Below are 22,801 nucleotides of genomic sequence, written 5' to 3' on the forward strand. Positions count from 1 at the left end.
CATCCCAAGCAAACTTTACCCTCTGGCAGACTCCAGAAGGGGTACACATACACAGCACATACACGCATACGTGGGCATGGAGAGATGGGCAGGAGCAGGGAGTGTGCTCGCGGGTACTCCTGTCTGCCACACCTGCAAACTGTGTTCCGTTTGGGCAAGAGAGCAGAACTTTCACAGTAGAAATTTAAGCTGTTTTCTACAGCGAGATGTCAGCATCCCTGCTCTGGAAGGACTGCTGCTGCTACTGCTGCTCTGTGCAAGCACAAGTCAGTGGGATTCTTACCTTCATGGCATACTGCAGGAATATTGCCTAATTTGCTGTCTGATTAAAAAAAAATTCATATATGGCACCAAAGCAGCATTCTGTCCCCATTATGTTAGGTACCACCATGCACATGACTACCAAGGCCTTTACTCTTTGAGGTAAATCACAACCAATCACCCCCTGCTGCTAAAACAGCAAAGCCTTTCCCTTTGCTCAGAGAGCTATTTCAGGTACCAGAGCTTAGCGGAGCTTGAGCTCTTTAAGGGAAACTCCTCCCTTATTCCCATCCACCACCACAGCATCATGTCTTGCTGCAGCTACTGGCATATCCTGTCCAACCCATCCCCCAATATGACTGCATTACAAACAAGGCTAGAAAGACAACAACAAAATTTAAGGACTGCACTGAAGATGCGCAGGGAAAAAAAACACCCATCACCAAACAAACAAAGAAAGGACACACACTTTCAGGTAACACCAATTTCTACTTTGCATTGAAGGTGGCTTCTTTCAACAAAGGAAAAAAAAACAGAAGGAAAAAAAGAAAGAAATGGATAGAGAAAAAGGTAAAATAGAGAGGGGGTGAGTGACTAGCAAACTGAGACGGGGCAAATATAACGTAACAGCACTTGGCAGCCTTTCTGAAGATTAGACGTTGAAAGCATTAATGACTTAAATCAGGCATAGATATGATATTTCATAGGTAAATAACCATTCCATGTCAAGCAAGCTTGTCTACAGCATAATAAAAGGAAATTCTAGGAAGCAAAACACGAGTTAAAAGCATAGACAGACATTTTGGTTACAGGTACATTTTACAAAAGAATGGTGTGAGTGTCTCTCTCTATACAATATATATATATATATATATTAGCTAGCTCGAGAAATTAGATATATTTGCTTGAACAGTCTCCTTACTCACAGAAGTTACTGTAGCTCCAGCAGTTACCCATTGGTCAAAGAAATAAAATGCACAGATCATCAGTTTATCTATAGCGATACCAGCTAATTCAATTGCTGCTGTTCTAGTCAACTGGAATCAAAATAGTTTCAAATTTCCTGGCAGCTGGTGCCCTGCACTGCACACAGTGATGTAAATGGATGCTTTCTGAGTATTATGAAACTGATGGGGGAACTGCAGTCTCATTCAGTCTATCGCAGGAGCTAAGGAGTCCACCTTGGCAGCTTACAGGGGGGAAAAAAAACATTTCCTCCAGCAAGGCTGCCTGACGGCATGCCAGGGAGACGTCTGTGCTTAGCTGCTGCCGTTTATTGTAACCGCGTCCGTAAGGGAGGAATCGGGTGGAATGGCGATGCTGAGAGTCATGTGCCGATTTCGGAGCGCAGGATGCTTTATGGCATTTCAGCATCAGTGAGCTGGAAGCGCTCACTAAGCAGCCTAGTCATCTTGCATTTTATTTCTCCGCAGCTCCCTGCGCCGAGCACAGGCAGCACACGGGTGAGCCTGCGGGCGGCGTCACGACAGTCGTGCTTTCTCGGTATTTCTCGCCACTGTTTGTGAAGGGCAAATTGGGGCAAGCAAAAAGCAATGAGTGCGTTAAAGATGAAACGAACCTCCAGGTGACAGAGCTTAATGAATGAATCGCAGGATTTATGGTACTATATCATTACGGCAGCCCGCCAGAGGGGAGGGTTACACGTATCTCCTTGTCCTGCACTCCCTCAAGTTACAACTTCTTAGTTACAACTTCTTAGGGTCACTAAAACTATTCCAAGTGATAGCCTGCTCGTGCTGAGATGGAGAGGCCGTCCCCCGCGAGAGGGGAGGGATGCTGCACAGCTTCTGGCAGCCTTTCGCAGCAGCCCTTTTTCCACATGATGTCATTCTCCATGCTGTGATAGGTCCTGCCTGGCTGGCGTAGCCAAAGCCAGGGGATTAACACAATGCAAGCACGGTGCTTTTGTAACTGGAATGCAGACGTCCACACCGGACTGGGCGCAGGGTTTTCTGCAGCTTGCAGCCACTCTAGGTTTTTTTGGCAACTGGCTTGCCCCAAAAAGGGGAAGTGGAGCCAGTTCTTCGTCCCTTCTAAAGTTACAGCGGCACTACGTAAAAACAAACTGGTGGAAATGGGGAAGCTGAGTGAAAGAGAGAGGGAAGCAGGGGGAAGAGGTAGGGGAGAGCAGTCTAGAAATAAGCCCTGGTTCAATGCCTCTGTGCCTTAGCAGACATGCAGGGAAGATAGAGGGGACCAGAGGTATAGCAGAGCCCACACAGAAGTGCCCACATTGGCTGAGATTCTTCACCTCGAAAAGAGACAACCAGAGGGAGTCCTTGCTGTGGTTACTGGGAGGTTTGACACAGAGCCCAGCAGCATGCACAGGCAGCGTGCTCCTTGCACTCACCATGCTCAAACAGCCAGGCAGTGGGGTGGCAGCTGGCAGCTCAGAGTTACCCAGAAATTATACTAACTGGTTCAGGGAAGAAAATAATCCCCCTGCAAGCACCCAGGGGCAGTGTGTCGCTCAGGAAATCCCCCACCCGCAGCTTGCTACATATTGGAGGGGGTTATCAAAGAAGTACTGCTCACCACTGCTCTTGCCCAGTTCCCTAAATTCTGGGGGGGTTTGGGCTACCAGAGGCTGTGCAAGGTGTACCTTCAGTCTGCCACAGGACAGTCATGCCCGTGGCTAGGTAAATTTGTCCCAAATCTCTGCTATCCCAGTCCCAGAGCTAGAGTCTGGTAGTTATGCGATGGCCAAGTTGTCATGGCTTGAGAAACAGAGTAAGAAAAGCTGCTAGGTTAAGAATGTAGATTCTGCCCATTAAGAAAACACTGACCAAAACAGCATGTAAAATACAGGGGACACAGTGTGTCTGTTTGAGTGTTTGTGTGGTTTTTTTTACAATTGCACAAGTTCTAACCCTGTTCCTCATGGAAATACTTATATAAGCAGCGCTGTGACTCGGTTGCATTTTTTTTTTACCCCACAATGGTGGGGTAACTAATTCCCAGTGGTAAGCAGGGTTTGGGACCACTTGCATAACCCCAACTGCACTGAATTAAGAGTCCTCCAAAGAGCCCCATACCTTTTGCCCTGCTGCAGGAAGGATGGCACCTTGCCACAGCAGCTCTCAGGCCTACGGTGAGCTCAAAACAGGACAAAGTCCAAAACTAACATGCAGCACGTGCTGAGAGGATTTAGTGAGAAGGATTATCCACTACAAATTGCTGCATGGGCCACAGATGGTCAGCGAGATAGCTCAGTCCCAAGAGTCATTACCCTGGAAAGCAAAATGGTAGAGTGAAACATCTGTTAGCATGAGCAGGAACAGGAGGGAACACAAAGAGAGTATCTGGGCTCCTTATCCTGATGTAAAAGGGTGTGGATGAGTCTTACAATATTCAATGCACTTTTCTTCTTTAAAGCCCCACACCCTGGAGCAACATGGCTATGAGAATCTCAAGCTTTGGTTTAAGACTTATGTTTGAAAAAACTCATAAACCTAGAATGTAAAAGACAGATCCAAAAAGAATTTGAAATTTTCTATTTTTCTACTGCTGTGATTTAGAAAGGAAGCAGCTAACAGGTGATTTTCTAAGTGTAGATACACACAGTGACAGCAAGAATTACTTTAAAAGCTCCCTAAGAGCCTTCAGCTGAAGAACAAACTTCTGGAGCAGTGACAACTCACAGCTGCTTTCACACTTGCAGCATCTACAAAGACTTTACAGCCTCTCTAAATCCACTTGTAATTAATGTTATATATTTAAAATATTGTATTTTTAGAGAATCTTCTCAAAACACTCAAAAAATTGCTTTCAGCAAGCAACAATGACTTTAAAAAAATCCCACACTTCTACTAGACACAGATCTCAGAAACTGTGGATTTTTGCATATCCATCCAGAAACAAGACACATCTGCAGAAAAGGATGTCCTTTACTGCATTTCAGGGTTTGGGACCAATTAACCAGGCTAAGAGTGAGCTTGCTAAGCAGTCCTCAATGCACTCCAGGAGCTGGATATCAACTTACGCACCCAACTAAAACAAAAATAGGACACAGAGGGACATGTGTGTCTCCCAGGCTCCAAGTATTTGTTGCTAAAGGAGAAGCTATGCAGCTGGACATTGCATAGTAACTTTTCAGCAAGTTCTCACAGGGAATGAGATCCCCTTCCTCAGGAAGCTGGGCAGAGTTAAATAAACAACGTGGGGGTCTAGAGCAGAAGGCACTTGTTAGAGCAGTGAACTGTGAACAGGAAAAATACTTGTTGTACGCCGTGTTACACTTCTTCAGTGCGGTAACAGGCCAGAACTGCATCTACCCCCGTAATTTTAATTAAATGCCTTCTCCATGTTCTTATCAAGCCATCTCCAGCAGCAGGTTAACATGCATCATTTCCTTCAGAAAGCTTCAGAAGTGAAGCAAGGCTACAGCACGATGGAGGGTTTGTGTTGGTTTGCTGCCCATCTCACCAGATGATGGGGCTGAAGCTAAGGAGAGGAGAGGAGACCATGGTGACAAGCAAAAATGCAGCTGTGCCCCACAGTACCTGCCTACAGCCAAGTCAGCTGGCTGAGCCTCCCCTGTTGTGCCCACTGACCTGGATGCATCATTTTCTGTCTGCCCAATGGAAGGGAACGGCCTGACTGCCTCCAGGAAAGTGTTGCTGAGCCCTGCCAGCTTCAGAGTTCAGCCTGTGCCACATGTGCTCAGAGCATCTGATGTGGCCAGACATTGATGGGCTGCCAGCATCACCGGGTCCCCAAATATTTGTGTGCTCACATCATCATGGCTCTCAGCTTCAGTGAACAGGCCACAGACTGGGAGGCAATTACTGGCTTAACTCTGGCATTTCCTAACTTCTGAGTGTTTAATTTTGCACATTTAAAAAACAATAAACAAACAGCCCGTATTTTAATGATTATTTGTACTAAACCCTTGGCCTTCAAACAACTCTGTTGTTTACCAAGTCGAGGATGTGGTAATCTCCTCCCCACAGCTGAAGGTTATGATAACTTGAACTATCCAGCTTTCAAGTGCAGGTCACAAGACATACAATTTCCTCCTGTGGAGCAAGGGACTTAGCATAATGCCTTGTGCCCCTTTAGTTCTCCTCTCCCTGGGACTGGAAACGCAGACATCCATCACACCACACCTGAGGGCCCCAGAGCATGCCTCAGCTTCTCCTAGCCCCAGGAAGAGGGACTCAGAAGTTCAAAGGGAGACAGCAGGACAGCTCCCCGTCACACAGACGAGATGCAGAGCACAGTGCAACCTGTCCTCCTGCACCAACATTAATCTTTCCACGTGCACAGTCCGATGTGACAGTGCTCTTCTGACAGCACTGTAAGAGCTCACTGCTCTCCAGAAATGACCTGGTTTACTCCAAGTTGGAGTGAAAGAGGAACACTCAGCACAGCCAGTGAACACGCTGGTGCCAGAGAGGTAATCACTTCTTACAGTGCACAAACTCAGCTGGGAAGTTTTAATACAGTACCTCTGGAGACTTAAATTAAAAAAGTTAACCTTCTTTTTGCATCACTGCCAACCAGCAGTGCCAAACATCAGGGATACCTATGAGAATACTCTTGATTACACACTGTGATTTAAAAAATCCTGCAGGTCTTCAATGTGTCAGAGAATGTCCCATCTAGTGGGGCACTAGAAACAACAACAACAAAAAAAGGCTGAGAGAGTCAAGTATGTCAGCAGGATGAAATTATAATTAAGGGGGAGGGGGCACCACAAGTCCGAGCTTTCTGTATTCCAGCCTTGTGTGTGTTCCTGTTAAATGCTGCAGGAGATCTGATGTATCTATTCTCCACCATAATTAGGCAACATGAACATGAAAATCAGGCAGTCCTCCGACCCTCAAAAAATGCAGTTTTGCACCTTTTCGAGAAAGCAGAGCTGCAGAGGAATATACCAGACCAAGGAGCCCAGACTTTCAGGATTGCCTGGAGGTGGAAAGAGCAAGAGATGAAAGCATGACAGAGGGTGGTGCCTCAAAATGGAAAGCGATGGGTTTAGAGCACTGGGCAAGACTACAGTCAGCAATCTGGGCTGTCATGAGAACAATGTAACCTGAGTGCCTGTGGTCTGAGGGCAGTTTTTTAGAGTGAGGATGTCTAATACACAGAGGATGCAGCAGAGCTGGACATGCACGCCTTGAAATGACACAGAGAAAGCAAGCAAGGCAGAAGATGAAAGACAGCCTAGTGCGTCAGGAGGGCTCATTTTACACAGATACTAGGGTAATTTTCTTAGGGCTGTTTCAGTCAGCATCATAAGACCATGAAAAGGCTTTGCTTGTACAAAAAAGCAGCCATTGTGTTCTTCCTTTGCTCTTGAAACAGGTTATAGAAGTTCTACAGCAAAAGCAATGATTTCCATGACTGGGGTTCAGGAAAGGGTATGTTGCATGGGTCAAAGTATGTGTTTGGTTTTGTTTCATGTGTCAGCTGTGGCATTGTTTGACCCCTTCCAGACATGGTTCAGCACACAGTGCCAGGAGAAAGTAAGCCTTTTTATTAGAATTGTTCTTCTGGCGTTGTTTGGGGGTTTTTTGTTACTCAGTTTTTGCTGGCTTAAGGTTGCTAAGCAAACAGATGAGTACAAGAACTAGCATGAAACAACCCGTGGCAGTGTGTGTCTGGGACCATCTCTTTTGGCAGAAGCAAGCTGTTAAATGAGCTCAGTTGCCTCATGACACCTCACTGAACACAAAACAGCAAGTGACAGGCTTTCCAAAAAGCTATTTGTTGCACCAGGAATTCAAAACCAAGCTTCTTCCAGCAGCTGTTGGGAAACACCAGATTTGCATAGCAACACAGGCACTATTTGTACAGGGCTTTTTTGTGAGGGACGAGATTACACCCTCTGTTACACAGGAGGGATGAAAGCTTTCTCCTCCCAGAAGCATCAGAGAAAAGAATGTTTATTAATCTTAAGAAGCTATTTTCTTCCTAACAACAGTCTTGGATTTATTTTCTCATATAACAGGAATTATGGGGTATTTGGCCTTCATGTTTACTTAAGGAATTATTTTGTAGCATCCCCCACTGTTTTCCCCATGAAAGCACTTTTTAGGACTAAGCCATGCTGCCAGGGTTTTTTTTTTCCTTTTTGGTATTTAAACATATTAACTGCAAAGTCATAAAAATCAGGACTGTAACATGCCTAAGCCTGAAGATAAGTCTGTTCAATAGACATCACTGTTTCTGTGGCATTTCCAGAGCAGAGTATGTTTCCATATACAACAAGCACCCTTTATTTCCACAAGTCTGAGAAGACGTCTTGTCCAACCCAGCCAAATTCAGTTTCTAAAAAACATTTTCTTTAGCTGGAAGGCAGAATGCTGGGGTTTTGCCAGGGAAGGTGGCCAGGCTGTGCAGGGGGCACGTGGCTGCATGTGGTGCATCCTGCCTGCTCCCATTGGAAAGCAGCAGCCCCAGGAGAGGGGTCTGCAGGGAGATGTGTGGCCTCAAGCCCTCCCACAATGAGACGAGGGTCCCAGGGCCTTGGACCTCCTCCTGCTCCGAGTAAGGTATCCAGGGCAGGAGGATGGGCAACAGACAAGAGAGGAGAGGAGCCAGACAGGAGGCATCACACAGTAAAGGCAAGAGCACGAGGGCATCAGCAATCACAAGTATCCCAGACAAAACCAGACTGAGGACAGCAAAGGAAAGAAATTATGAGAAAATTTTTTTATGCGACAGCTTTATTAGCACTTGAATATCGTTGATGAAAAACCTCTTCTAGGTTAGATGCTAGAAGGCATTTAACTTTTTATTTTCCCTCCTCTCACTTATGAAAATGATCACAAGCTTCAACCTGGAAGGTAAAAATCAGCACAGGAGCTTACTAACAAAGTATGCCATCTCCCACCCGGGTAGACAGAAGTATTCTTCCTTCTTTGGCTTGTCTGATTCAAGTGTTTTAGTACTCAATTAAAAAATGCATTCCCTCAACAGCATCCAGCAGAGCTTCAGTAATATGGCTGTGGCAGAAAGGGAAAGGATAAACCAGTAATTAAGTCATTCAGCAGCTTACATGTTATGTTCTGTTTCTAAGGCCAGCCATGGCACGGGTGAACTGCTTTGGGTTACGTAAATTAAAGTTCAGCGTTACTGCCCACAGTGACAAGTTGTTCTCTTGATCAAGTTCAAACACTAACACTTCTCCTGGCCCTGGCCCTGTCACTCATTTGCTTAAAATACCTTATACTTTGACCCCTAAAAAGCCTGTCTTCTTTCTTTTAAAGGCAACTTCAGAAAGTAGCAGGTTTGTTTGGATTTTTGGTTGTGTTTTTTCCCTTCCCATCTAACACAGAGAAGAACAGAGAGACTTTCAGGCATAGCTGCTTCCCCCAGAAACATACATCATGACATATTTGACATATATCAAATCAAAAAACGCCAGCATTTGGTGCACAGAGCCCTGGGTTTGTACTGCAGTGCCCTCAGCTACCCCTTCCTCATTCATCTCCAGCTAGTAAGCAGTTAAAGCCTGCTCACTTGAAGAAAAAAGTAGAAGGGGCACTACCACTCTCATTTATCCACTGTGGTAAAACACCGTGGAGGAGGAGGAGGATGAATCTGCCTGAGACAGCATGAGGCCAGTCTGGGTAGGCACAATGTCGCCCAGTTTTCGGGTACAGCTGAAAAATGTTACGTGTTAACCACTGTTAAATATTTGGAAACCCTCCCTTGAAGTAACTCCCATTTTGCGTTATGATTGTTAGCTCCTAATGGTAGTTTCTCATTAATAAAGGAACATGAGAAGGACCAGAAACATCTATTTATCTGGCTTTCTCTTTGCCACCCTTTATTTTAGGGCTCAGTACTCAGCCTGGAATACCCATCACATGTGATAATTGTTTTGGCTGGTAATAACCACAGATTCACGTGGACTTACTAGACACAGCATATTTTATTTAATACTGATTCAATGCCTGCTGACAGTGCTCTCACACTGCGTCTCTCCAAGCAAGAAGTGAGGTCATCCTGATTTGTGTAATGATCTGATACACATTTTGTGGCAATTTGGAAAAGCTTTTAAAATTTAAAATTTTGGTGGTTTGGGGTTTGTTGGTTTTTTTTTCCCCTTTACAGTTTTGGGTTTTTTCACTTTGTGATTAGGATTTCCCAAGTGGAAGACCAAACTTTATAAAATCCCAGAAAAAACTGTTTACTCACTTTCTAGACTTCAGTTCTGCCTTTTTTTTTTATTTTCCCTTTTTTATGCCTTTTTTTCTTTCTTTTTCCCTTTCTTACTGAAGTGGAGGAGCCTACTCAGTTTGTTTCTGAACAAAGTGCTGCCCTTTTCTGGCAAGAAGGGAGTCTTCTTTAATTAAAAGTGACATTCCAGAAAGTTTGCAATTAGAAAGGATCAAGGTACAAAGAGAACAGCCTGAGGAAATGCTTTTGCAAAGAGGGCAGGGATTGTTGATAATTATGATGAGGCAAGAGAAATAGTTACAATAACTACATTCACTTTCTTCTAAGCTTGGGCTCTGAAAAGGTAGAAAATGCCCTGCACTTACACGAAAAGGACAGGAACAAGACCAATCCTTAGGCATATTAGATATTGCACCTGGATTTCTTGAATTACTAACTACAGAGTTCAGGTACCACCTCAAGTATCTAAATTAAAATCTTACCTACCTCTAGCTGTAGGAAGAGCAGTGTGCAGACCACGAAGGGCATTCCTGGAAGGACCTCCAGGCAGAGATGGCTGTGTTTCAGCACGTGCAATTGCAGAACTCATGGCTGAAACAACTCCGCTGCACAGAAGTGAAGGGATTCCCTCCACCAGTGTGTCTCCAGCACACAAGTCCCTGCTGTCACATCAAGGTGGCCCAGGTGAGCCAAACAGAAAGGTGGGTGTATAACACAGGGAACCACTGTTATTTTCTGAGGCCAAACCAGCAGGGTCCTTTGGTCTGGTACTTGCACTGTGGTCTGGCAAAGAGCAGCGTTAGCATAGTGAGCAAGCCCTTGTGGGGTCATTAAGAGAGAAGTTTCTGCAAAACTTTCCTGAATGGATTAAGAGTTTTGGGGGGTTTTTTTGCATACAATAGTTATAGACAGCACTTACCCATTTCCGAAGGCTTCTCTTCTTCCAAGCCAAATAAAAATTCATATTTGGCCTTGGCAACATTCTGGGCGTGAGCTGATACATCACTATCCCACACAAGTGCTTCTGCCTGTAGAGTCAAAATAAATAAAGCTTATCTACCTTTTGGTGAAAAAACAGCAGCAGGAACGTGAAATCCTTCCAGGTGTGCTGTCGGGAAGGATTTTCAAAGTATTCATTTAACTCTGTCACCACCAAGATCATCCAGAGCAGACATGCGCCAACTCAGAATGCTTTTGAAGAGCTTGCCTGTCTTTGAACCCAAGCATTTCAGCATTAAGCAGTGATGTCAGAGCACCCAACCACTTATATCTTTAGCCGGCTTACCCACTGCAAGGGCAGCAGCACTGGCCAACTATGTCAGTAATACCAGTTAGGGTTAAAAATGTCAAGGGAGTAGTATCAGAAATAGCAAATTTGAATATGTATGTCACAAAACTGGGACCCATGAGAAAACCATAAATGGGGCAGGCTGTTTCTTTGAAGAGAGGCTGGGGCAGAGAAAGGGAGGAAGGAAAAAGGGTTACAGCAAGGATGATCGAAAATGGGAAAAAGGGATAAGGTATGCAAACGTGTGGCAAGTACCATCTAAGGGTCGCTGTTGGGCAGCCCACGCCTGACTGCCACTGTCTAGCTCAGGACAATAGCCCAACCTGGTTTTATAACAATACCACACAAGTCAAACCTGCTTATCTGGCCAGGAGGCCAGGAGGCAGGGAGGAGGCACAGAGTGGTGAAGCCAGCTAGTCCTGGGCGGGGATGGATGGACAGATGAATTGAGCAACCCCTGCCCACCCAGGTCTGGTGCCACCAGCACCTTCACCCTGCTCCCTCCTCGTTAAGCAGCAGTTTGAGAGAGTAAAGGTCCAGTTTCTCAGAGGAGATAAAGGCTGCAGGACTAAGATCAAAATACCTTTCTGAACAGGTGGGGACAAATCAAATCCCCAAGATAAAGCACATACCAGCAATAAGCTGTAGTGCAAAAACTATCTGCAGCCAGCATTAAGTGTCTTCCCAGCTGGGCAAGACGGAGCCCATAGTTCTTCCGTTTGAAGTGACAGATGAAATAAATCATTAACTCCGCAAATTCTTCAGTAAACTTTATATTCACGCTCTATGTTTGAGGCACTCAACTGTTGCAGCACAGCAAGTCGTTGCATCGTTCATATTGAAGACCTGAGCTTAGAAAAATATTCTTAAAAAAAGAAGTCAGATGGAACATTCTGCCCCCCGGGACAACAATAACTTTTATGCATTTCTATCAAATACCTTAGGAGAAGCGTCATCTACAAACATAAATTCAAAGTACAGGGGACACGTAATTCACAGGTCAAGGCTCTTTAATCAGCGATGGATGGAATCCATACATTCCTCCACCTCTCCAACAATTACATTTTCTTCCATGAGCATACTGACAAATAGCTATCTTACCCCATGCCCCTGAACAGTTTTGCTCCAGGTCTTCCTGGCCTTTTACTCCATTTCTACTCCTGCCTTTCTGCACTGCACTAGTTCTGCAGGATTTAGTCCAACACCACTCTGTTCGAAATAGGCAGCAGATCTTACACAGGGGTCTTGGACAGATTTATTTACCATTCACTGGTCCAACTACTCATCACTAGAGCTCTGAGTACTTTGATGGACATGCTAACACTAGGCTACCAAATCCTTTGGGAAAAATGTGATGAAACAGATGAAGGGTTTTCTAGCACAAAGATGACTTCCACAAGCAAGACAAAATGAGCTTGGAAGAAGCCTCCATGTCTCTCGTGCTTTTACAGGGCTGCATTCATTCACTGGAAGGGAGGCATGAAGGGCTAGAAGAGGAATAGCTGGACCCAGAGCTCACACAGGAGAAGGCTCTTGTTTGCAACAGCTTGGACAGGAGTAGCTTACAGAGCCAGACAAAAATTCAACCTACCCAGATATGGATGTGAAGGGATGGGATGGCTAAAAACTAGCTGGTGCCAAATCCCAGTCACGGATGAATGAAATGGAAAATAAAATGAACAGAAGAGTCCAGTTCCTGAGCAGTCAGGAATTTCTGATCTATACACCTCTGGGACACAGTATTTCCATACCTCAGCCTTGCTCTTTGAGACTTCACAGACATCTGCTGCAGTGAACATCCCTGCCAGCAAACACATGTTCCAAGGGTCTGTATTTGCCTGCACCTCATCGTAAAGCAATGGAGAAGAGTCTGGTTCACAGCACCCTCTGCATTGCCCAATAACAGGCAGAAATAAGTTGTTAGATTAATGGGGTTTCCATGTACTGGGCAGCATTTATCAGAACTAGGTGCATAAAGGGAGGCTGCAAGACCTTTGTCTTGGCATCTGAAAGGGATTACTTGATTTTCAGAAGTGCTCAGCACCACTGATGAGAATTACAGATACTGGCTTGTGCATGGGAACAGCTGAATTTAACATCTATTTAGGCTGTCAGAGCACTAAAAGGAACTGTGTAAAGAAACTCCAGATCCAGGCTTTAGGAAAAAGTTTATCATATTTCATCCAAAAAAGAAATATTAAAAAAAGAACACAAGAGAGGGAGAGAACAAAGACACTGAGTTCAGAGCTCGATTTTAAGACCACTAATTTACCAGTGTTCAAATCAAGTGTGCTCTCCTTTTCTTCTTTCAACCCACCACTCACCCAAGCCTTGCAGGGTTCAGCATGCCCTGAAACCAGGATCCCAGAAAAGGCCTGGACAAACATTCATGGTGCTTTCCAAACTGCATTAGCAAAGATTAAATACAAGCAAGATTGAAAGGGATATAAAACTCCTGCTTAAGCCTTCTCTCTCAGCTCAAGGGCGAAGAAATCTGCATCCAGGTCATCTCATTTCATAATTGCTTCCCTCAGAGGGCTTTAACCACCACCTTTGTAGCATCTGGTCTTTGTCACTCCTGGAGAGGGTGACACTCAGAGCATCAATCCCCTTAAATCAGCCCAGCTGTACATACAGCATTTCTCATGAGCCACATACCCACTATTTTTCAGTCTGATTATGGTCTGGGCAGAGAGGCATCAAGCTCCTGCCCATTTATGCATCACTCTTGCAGTGCTTTCTGCCTGTTTGAACATGTTTGATCAAGCCTACTTCTCTCCATCACAGTTCCTGGTCGGGAGTTGGGGCAGCTGCATTTGCCTCTCAGTGAATTTTAGATAACATTTATGAGGCTGCATTAGTTTGGCCTTGGCAGCCCTGACCCCTCAGACCTCCTGCCAGCACACCAGACCAGTTTCTGCTGACCCTGCAGAAGGCACTGGCTTGGTCATTACAGGTGTCCCACCTTGCTGGCTTTCTGTTCCTCGCTTAGGGAGCAGAGATTGTTCAGGATATGGCTCTCATGGTGGTTTCAGGCCAGCACAAGAAGTGAAGTTGCTGAATCCATGTCTCAGCACTTAACTGAACAGCAGCAGGATGCTAAGACCTCAGGGTTCCTGCTTCTCCAGCGGGAGCTGCCAAGGACAGATATGTCAGCCCAGCTGCCTCTGCTCCACTCTGCTGTCTAGAGGTGTGAACTGGGGCTGCGGGGCAACATCTGCAAGGAGAAACTGTTCCCACAGTTCACTCCTGAGAGGTGCCTTTAGGCAGGCCCCGGACAAGAGCTGCTGCCTCTCTTGAAGCACAGTTTCTCTCTCATTTCAGCTTCAGTCATGAGCTCCCCTCAAAATGCCCTCCCAAAAATCCCAGTGGTTTTTAGATAAGCACAGTGAGTCATAAAAGCCCGAAGAAAATGCTTCTCCTTTCTCCATGGAAGAAAAGCACTGAAGCATCCTCTTTTGAATTTCACTGAGGTTCTGGTTGGGGCCTTTTTTGGGACAGACTTGTTTTCTTCTTGGAGCCTTTTTTTTTTTTCCATACCTACATGTCAGAGAGCATTAAATGAAGAGTATCAAAGTCTTGTTCTCTCACCACCATTTGCAGCTGAGCTTGACAGGAGAGCTAGGCTCCATCTCAGTGGAAGGGGATGACATTGTCCATGGCTGCTGTGACAAGGAACAGGTCAGTCTGAGCACAAGGAGCCAGTCTGAACCCATGCCTCCTGATGTATTCACACTTAAGGTCATATGTTTTCTTCAAAACAGTCTAATAAGGAGGACTTTTTCAAAGGAGCAGATAATTAAATTGCAAATGTCAGTTTGGAGTTTCTCAGACTCCCTCAGAGGACAGATGCTGTCAAAATAGACTGAATTCTTGCAGGTGACCCGTGCTTGAGGAACAGCAGAATGGGATGGGTGCTCAAGCACAAGTCTTCAGGGAGCGAGAGCTAGCCAAAATTCTGGACAGCAGGAGTGCACTCATGCTAAAGGAAAACATCGGTAGGAAGTGGTCTAACAACCTTTCACAGAGGGCTGTTAGCTGGGACAGAGAGGTCAAAGCATCCTCAGGGAGACCCCTGCAAGCTTGCTTAATAAAACCCAGCCACTCTGTCCCCAGAAAGAAACATTACTGGAATTCTTCTAGGCATATTGGAAAATGTGGAGGGACTGGCCAGTTAGGGTGTGGGTCTCCACAGCTAAGCCATACCATGAAGAAGCCTTGGGGGAGCCCCAGTTTTACACATTTTGCATGTGCACAGCTGCTTTCTCCAGAGCTGAGTGCCTTCCCCCTTGGCCACACCACTGCTGGATGTCAGCTCCCTGCCAGCAGGCAACAGCCCCTGCACTGGCAGCGCAGTGCTTCCTGGAGGTTTCATTGAGGCTAGTGGGGAGATGCTGCAGTGGCTGCAACAGAGCTGTTGGCACTACTCAAGGAAACAGAAAAAAAGCCTTGCAGGATGCCTGAAAAGCACAGTCTACTACAGAGAACTTCACAGTTGCACCCGCAGCATTTCTAATCCCAGCCTGTGCTTGTTCCATTCTCATTGCTTCATCAACATCTCTGGCGGCAAAAACACCAAATGCCTCTCAGCAGCCTGTCATACACCTCAATACAGTGAGTTTATGCTCTCCAGAGGAGTGTAAACTTGTACCTTCATCTTGTCTTTTGCACCCCAAAGTCTCCCCAGAGACTGACAGAAATACAATAACTGGTAGTGGAGCTAGCTTCAAAAAAAGAAAAAAAAAAAAAAAGGGCAGGGGCAGAAATGATGGATAGAAGGATTCTACAGATTTAAAACCTTCTCCAGCAAGTTCCCAGCCAAACAAAAGTACCCAATGAGTCAAGCTACAGTGCCATGGTCAAGTTTTTATGGAATCATGCATAGAGAGCTCTGCCTCTCCTGTCACGCATGGACAACCCCCCCAACAGTGGCCAACCCTTTTTTAAGCACCATTATCATTCCTGTGTATCATTCCGTAGCAAGCCTCACTGCTTTTGACAGGTCATAGTAATTGCCCTGAAAAGACTATTTCTGTTAAGCTTGTCTTAAATCACTTTCCTAAGTAACAGGATGAAATTCAGAAAGCCGGCATTAAAATAAACTTGCTGGCTGGTGAAACCTAGTGCACTGACAGCACAGAGACACTGTGGGTGCTTTTTTTGTGGGACTTCAAAAAAAAAAAAAAAAAAAAAAGGCTGCTAGCAGAGGTTTGTAGTTTTTAATTGCATATGACCTCATGCACCACATTTGTGTTTTCCTCACACCTCCCCACCACTACTATACATGCTTGCAGTTCTGGAACTGAAGCATTAGCAAAATAGATTAAGACTCAAAAGAACAGGATTTTTGCACGGCTAAACCTCAGCTGGACCTGCCAAAACTTAATGCTAGCCAAAGTTTTGGAAGAGATCTCAGCCTGGGTTTTAAACTAATTCCTAACTATCAGAAGTTGCAGGGAGATGTGTATAGAGCCAGAAGGTGGGGGAGGAAAGAAAGGGCTTGTATGAGAACACTGCCTATAGCCATTGTCCAGCAGAGAAGTTTGGATTCTAGAGAGGGATAACAAACTCATCTAAGACTTTTCAGCTACAGGAAGGAGGCAACTGAGCGACATGTGGCAGAGGTGCCTGCAGCCATAAAGGGCCTGAAAAAGACAAAGAGCAGCCGGTAATTCACCTCCTATTCTAATGCAACACCCAGAGTACAACAAAATGAGGTATTAGGAGTCAGCATCACACCAAACAGGATGTTTGGTTCCTCATAGAATTTGTAGTCAAAACCACCAACCTCCTTGCAAAGTAATGCCACAGAAACTAAAACAGTAAGGGACCTAACGAGGACGGTGAACAAGCTCAAGTGACACAAATCCACGACAATACGTAGAAATCGCACCCTTCTCATGAATCTCCAAGCTAAACACTTTCTAGGCATCTGCAACCTCATACATTCTCCTGGGCTAAAGTGACCTCGGGATGTGTTTACCGGGAGCAGGCTCACAGTAAGCAATCAGGCTGGAGAGAGCAAAACTGAAAGGGTGGAGATACTATCAGAGCTTCTCTCCCTGCTCAAAGGCAGACTTTCACAAAAGTTCAATGTCTAAAGAGAGGCTCAATTCAAGAATAAACTGCTTAGAAAAAAAGCATGGAAACAGTGATCAAAAAAAAAAATAAAAGAAAAAAAAAAAAGGATGCTTTAGCACTACTGTCAAGCAGTTGGCAGGTGAAATTTGTTTCCAGACTGGTTGCCTTGTTGTACACTTGCATTTTGAGTTTTTCTCCCCTTAAAGAAAATGTTTGGTTTGTTGTTTGGTTGAAGCTGTTAGGAAGCAGTCAGCTGTTTTACAGAATTAAATGCTTTTTATTATGCAAAGGCTGATGCTGTCTGAGCTGTAACGGCATGAATGTGAACAGCATGTTAATTCAAAGTCTGTATGATTACACCTTACTATTAAAGGTCACTCAGCATTTTGTGTTTGCCAAGTCAGTGACTTTTGATGCGTGCTGTATGGACCTCTGGATGTCTATGCATTATTTCTAAGGTATGTGCAAGAATCAAAGCAAGCCCATTGAGAGGTAGGCTTTAGCTCACTGCATGAACGACCATGTTCTTAGATATAAAACATAAAAACAAAAAACACCCCAAACTTTTAACAAAGCCACAGTGCAAGTATTTTTCCTGAGTTATGCCAAGGAGCATTGGGGTGGGGGTGTTAGTTAAGAAAAAGTGTGCAAAGACAGCATCTCTTATTCAGAGAATTAAGTGATGCTTGTAGTAGACATATTGCATTTACTGTTTTTGATCAATCTGTTCCAAGTATATTTAGCAAACTGACAGACTGCTTCTCTGCAGCAGGTAGTGTGCTTCCATCATCTTTAGGCATCTCAGATGGCAGAACAATGTTTATACAGGCTACAGGTCTGCTCCACACAGATTTCTACTCCATGGAAGATAAAATTTGGATACGCCTAAATGCCTCATGAACCTACCAGAAGCTACCTCTTGTGTCTTTAAGCAACTAAATTCTTTCCAAAACACATGCCAACATCTGCTGTCCCTTGAAAACTTGCAGACCACATCCTTTCCCATGTGCTGTACATTCTCTGTGTCCAGCTAAATATACACTGCTTTTATGGATGGAAGTAAAGGACAAGGTATTGGGCAAGCTCATTTTCATTTTTCAAATCAATATTACAAGCATGGTTTAAGGTAGTGTCTCAGAGTGATTAAAATGCTCAATTACAATGAATGGTAAAAAAAAAAGAAAAAACAGAAACAAAATAAAAAAAATAAACAAAAAACCACAAAAACGTCACAAAAATCCAAACAAAACAAAACCACAAACAAAACAAAAACAAAGACAACACAAACAAACAAACAAAAATGCCCCACACCCAACTCCCTAACCACTCTACACAGGAGCCCACTGGAAGAATTTACATTTGCAAAGGTGTAAAAACCTGCATTTTCTCTGTGGCAAATGCCAACTGCAGAGCTGCAACACAGCAACAGAGTGTGCAAAAAGGGACATGTAGCTCCCTCTAACTTAAGACATACCTCATTGATTCTGCATGATTATTTCATATCATGTATTTAAATTCATTTTACAGCTTTCATCTAAACTCTTCTTTCTCAGACTTAACTAGATTTAACAGTTTTTTGGATCAGAAGTTTGACTGAAGTTTGATCTGGCACATCTTCCCTCTGGCACAACTGATGCAGAAGCTAGAAGTGACATCAACAAATTTCTCTTGAAGTGCAAGCACTGGGGGCCTGAAAAGACAAAGTTGCAAGAGTGTTTGCTTGCTAAGGAAGTACGTGCTAAGGACTGCAGCATCCTCAGACAGCTATGGCCCTGTGAACAGCCAGGACCCAACAGGCAGTTTCAGCCATGGCACGAAGGCAGAAGACATCAAAGATGATGCATTCCCCACAAGCAGCACAACACAGGCCAGCTGGCACTAGTGTCCCACTCATTAAGTCACAGCAAGTCCACAGACAAGACAGCTGATGACAACCAGAGCTCACTGGTACTAGAATTTGTTTTCTTTTGAGAAAAGGGCTTTCCTGGTAAGTGTTCTTCTGTTAGCGCTGACATGCAGCCATATCCCAGGCTTAAGTGAATCTTGCCATCACACTTGGCATTTGTTCAACCTAGGAGATGCAGTTATGACTCACATGACACTTCCTATTTGAAAACTGTTGTAAAAAGATAATGAATATATTTTGGAGGTAAGCCACCTCTTCCAGTGTGCCATTTCATGCCATGAAGAGAAAGCAAGCCCCATTCATCGCTTCTGCAAAAAGGGAGGCTTGTACTATGTAATCTGTGCCATTTAGGTGGTTTTCTTACTGCTCCCAAACTACTGCATCACAGTCTCAAGATGATGCCCTCTTTTCAGTCACAGAATCAGAGAATCATAGAATATGTTGAATATGGAGGGGACTCATCATGACCATCAAGTCTAACTCGTAGCCCTGTGCAAGGCAGTCCTTTTACCAGGTGGCAAAAAGCTGCAATGTGACATCCTCAGCAATCGTGACAGTGAACAAGTATGGTTCCACCCTGGCAGGCCATCCTAAAAAGCCAGCTCCAGCCTGGTTTCCATCAGCTTAGCCCAGTAGTCATGGCACAGAAAATCTTTGTGTACAGTTAGGAAGGGAGGCACAGCAAACACCATGCACTTCCCACAGCCAGCACTGGTGGCTGAGGCACTCAGTGGAGGGGAAGTGCAGTGCTCATGCTCTGATGGACAGCATGATCCCTGAGGACAGCCTGATCCAGTGCCCAAACAGGTTGTTTAGCTTACAGCATCCAGGAAGTACAGTCAATTCAGGAGCAATTCAAGCTTCAAGGGCTAGATAATACCTGAGCTCTTCTGCTCTCCTGATTCAACCTAGCCCACACCCAGAGGGCTACTTCTAACCCCACCCTACTTTCAAGCATCATCCACAACCTGCCTTGCTCATCCCTGTAATGCAGTGAATAAATGTTTGGATGCATTAGCATCCCAGGAGTTTGTGGTCTCGGAGAGGAGCTGGTACAACAGCAAGAAACAACTCAGAGCAAGGAGGAGCTGCACTCAGAAAAAGCATGTGGAAACACACTGCAGAAGAATACTTCAAACAGTGCCATTCCTGAGAGGAAAAGGACACTTATGTCCAGAATGAGAGTGTCAGGCACACACTTTGAGCTGGTCTGAAACAGCTTTTTCATCTGACAGGAGCATACAATTTCTATCCCCCCCAACCTCATGTCACTGCAAACAGGAAAAAAGGACTGGAAACAATCTCTCTTACCACAGGTATCAAGGGACAGGAATGCATTTAGAAAGATATTCAGAACACACAAATCGCACAAGACCTAAATTTGTTCATCTGCAGACCCACTTCTCTTTAGGACAACTATCCAGAGAAGCTCCCTATCACACATACCCCCCTCAGCCAAATTTCCAAAGGACCCATATACAATTTTACAACCTACCAGGATGCAAGGAACCCCCAGTTACAGAGTGGGTCTGGGTGGGACAGCCAGATCATGAAATCTCTGCTCCACTACAAGCCACCTTTCCATCAGGAATCACTTGTGAAGAAATGTCCCTTCAAGGACAGTGGGTGGCACATATCCCTGCTGAGCCCAGGGACATTTTTCCCACCTTTTCTGGCTAAGCCCACAGTACTCACACCAAACAACTTTAGCAGCTGCTGCACCCTGGGGATCTTCAGCACCTGGAACACTGAGCTGACGTGGAGCAGGATACTCTGGCTGGTGGCTAACTGCCCCAACCTTCGAGCTTTGGCAGCAGTTCACGGGTTTGTCCAGCCTCAGCAGCTTGGCAGATGGCTCTCTGGTACCCTGCAACCCACCTAATCTTACTCTGCAGACACTACCCCTCCCTGCCTTCCTCGGGCTCCTTTCACTAAGCCACTACACATTGTGCTACCTCTAAATTATCTTTAAATCAGCAACCAGCACTACCCCAGCGTCTTGCTCGCTCTGAATGCCCTTGCAAGCAAACAGAGACTCTCCAAAAAGAAACGCATGCAACACCTCAGAAAAATCACCCCAGCCCCCAGGTCTGCCAGCCTGTCTCTCCATGGAGCAGGGATTGTTTCAAGCAATAAATGTGCAAGGACAGTTTATCAGCCGTGGCCAAAGCATCCTTTCCTTTGCACCGGTGGCCTTGCGTGGTGAATGACTTGTGCTGCCCCAGCGCTGGAGCTCCCAGCACTTGGCTCAGAACACACCCATGGAGACAACTGCCTGCAGAGATGCTCCATGGCACTAGTCCATGGTATTCCCACAGAGAGACTGCCTCTTTAGCCCACAGGAATCAAATCCCAAACCATCTCTTACATCGAAGGTGCAAAACCAATTGCCAAACTTTCCGGGTGCGATGGGCAAGAATAGAAAGGGCCATTCTGGGGTGGAGGCGGGGAGGAGAAATACTCTGAACAACATCCACGTCTTTCAGCTATGCAACTTGACATCAGCAAAGAAAGTCTTGCTGAAAAAATAAAACCCACTAGCATGTTCATTAGGATCCTCTCTGCTCTTTTCATTCTCAGTTTGATGGCATAGAAATGGAAATAGTAAATCAAATAATCTGCTCAAGCACCAACAGCAGTAGAGGACCACTTTCACACAAGTCAGTTATGCAAGAATTTTCTGTATGGATCAAGAAGTCCTAATTTTTTTTGTTGTTTCAGGTTTTGAAGACAGCAGCATGTAAGTGTCTTGGAATTGTTCTTAACATCACCACTACCACAAAGGATGTTCTTACACTCTGCAATGACCAAAGCGTAACTGAATGGAAGCATTTGCACAGGGTCTCCTACATGGTTAACCTCACCTCTCTCCCATCAAAAGAATGCCCCCAAACCAACTCTCAGTGTGTAAATCAACAGCGCTAGGACAGAGTCACAGAGTGCATTAAACTGGTAACATCTGCTGAAACACATCAAGTAAGGATATGACTGATGAAAAAGCATTTGGAGTAGAAAGAGCTTTCTTTCTACTAGCGAAACCAGAAAGGCTTGGATGACTCTTAGCAGTCTATTACAGTTGCTTCAAATGCTGGCTGTGCAACAACCAGTTTCATTAGAAATACAGCATTTGACTTTCTCCCTGTTTTAATGGCCCTACGCACAGACAGAATTAAAGCGTGACTGAAGCTGCAAAAGCAGCAGTACTTGCAGTTGCCTATTACAGACGCAAATCACTTCAATAACATATAGATGGGGCTCTGCCTGACAACTGGACTCTGTGGGAGCCAGGTAATTGCTGTTTATGGCATGGAAATACTCATCTGTATGGGAGTTAGCAACTTCAGTGGGTTTGTGTGAAGTTCAAGCTCATTACAACTCAATGTTTATGTTCCCTTTGAGAAGCGTAGGTAACACCTCAGCTGCACCGCGGCATCCCTGTGTATGCTTAATGTTCTAAAATTTTACACCTTTGGTAAACTCATCTCAACTCCACTCTTGCCCTTAAAGCACAATGCTGCTGCTCAGCCAAAGACTGTGTTTTTTTCACAACATCTCATCTAATTCAAGAATTTGGTGAGAATAAGAGAGTTTGTCAGTGCAGCAGCAGTGCTAATGTGTTACACAGACTAGTTACTTGGAGACACAAGCAGAACCAACCGCACAGGATGCAGGCTGGGGGTCCCAGCCCTGGAGTGCGAGTCCCAGTGCAGCTTCCATGGTGCAGCTGGTGTCTCTCGGGACCTCGCAATAATGAGCTCAGAAGCGGAGCCTGAGCTTTCTCCCTTAGGGAACTGCGAAAAGCATACAGGAGAAAAAAAACAAAAGTAAGGAGGAAAAAGAAAAGGGAAAAAGTAAAACAATAAAAGGAAAGGGAAAAAAGAGAAGAAGGAAAGGAGGGAAAGAAAAAGGATAACAAAAAGGAAATGGAAATATGGGGAGGAAATAAAAGAGAGTAAAGACAAGAAAAAGAAAAAAGGGAAAGGAAGAAGGAAAGGGAAAGAAAAAAAGGAAAGGGAAAGAAAAAAAGGAAAGGGAAAGAAAAAAAGGAAAGGGAAAGAAAAAAAGGAAAGGGAAAGAAAAAAAGGAAAGGGAAAGAAAAAAAGGAAAGGGAA

At 44.8% G+C, this 22,801-nt stretch overlaps 1 protein-coding gene and 1 long non-coding RNA gene across 7 annotated transcripts in view; one reads left to right on the forward strand and one right to left on the reverse strand.

Annotated features, from left to right (window-relative positions):
• Positions 1–22,801, reverse strand: part of PSD3 (pleckstrin and Sec7 domain containing 3) — a 116,992-nt gene that overhangs the window by 90,764 nt on the left and 3,427 nt on the right. Inside the window, exon 2 of one of the 3 annotated variants that reach the window (XM_027653258.1) lies at positions 10,334–10,442. In XM_027653258.1, the coding sequence (XP_027509059.1) occupies positions 10,334–10,442 (109 nt within the window). Of the gene's footprint in view, positions 1–1,187; positions 1,423–3,317; positions 3,402–10,333; positions 10,443–22,801 lie in introns of those variants that run through there. The other 2 variants (XM_027653260.1, XM_027653259.1) reach the window with 2 other exon arrangements.
• On the forward strand, positions 569–21,825 carry LOC113951802. Of its 4 annotated transcripts, none has more exons than XR_003529276.1 (3): positions 569–736; positions 9,907–10,115; positions 21,411–21,825. It is a non-coding gene; the product is annotated as an uncharacterized LOC113951802 (long non-coding RNA). The 4 variants fall into 4 exon arrangements; XR_003529275.1 differs by having other exon boundaries at positions 9,907–10,098; XR_003529278.1 differs by lacking the exon at positions 21,411–21,825 and adding an exon at positions 12,154–13,766.

This window comes from Corapipo altera, unplaced genomic scaffold (genome assembly GCF_003945725.1).
Source record: "Corapipo altera isolate COAL_440 unplaced genomic scaffold, ASM394572v1 61305, whole genome shotgun sequence".
Taxonomy (NCBI): domain Eukaryota; kingdom Metazoa; phylum Chordata; class Aves; order Passeriformes; family Pipridae; genus Corapipo; species Corapipo altera.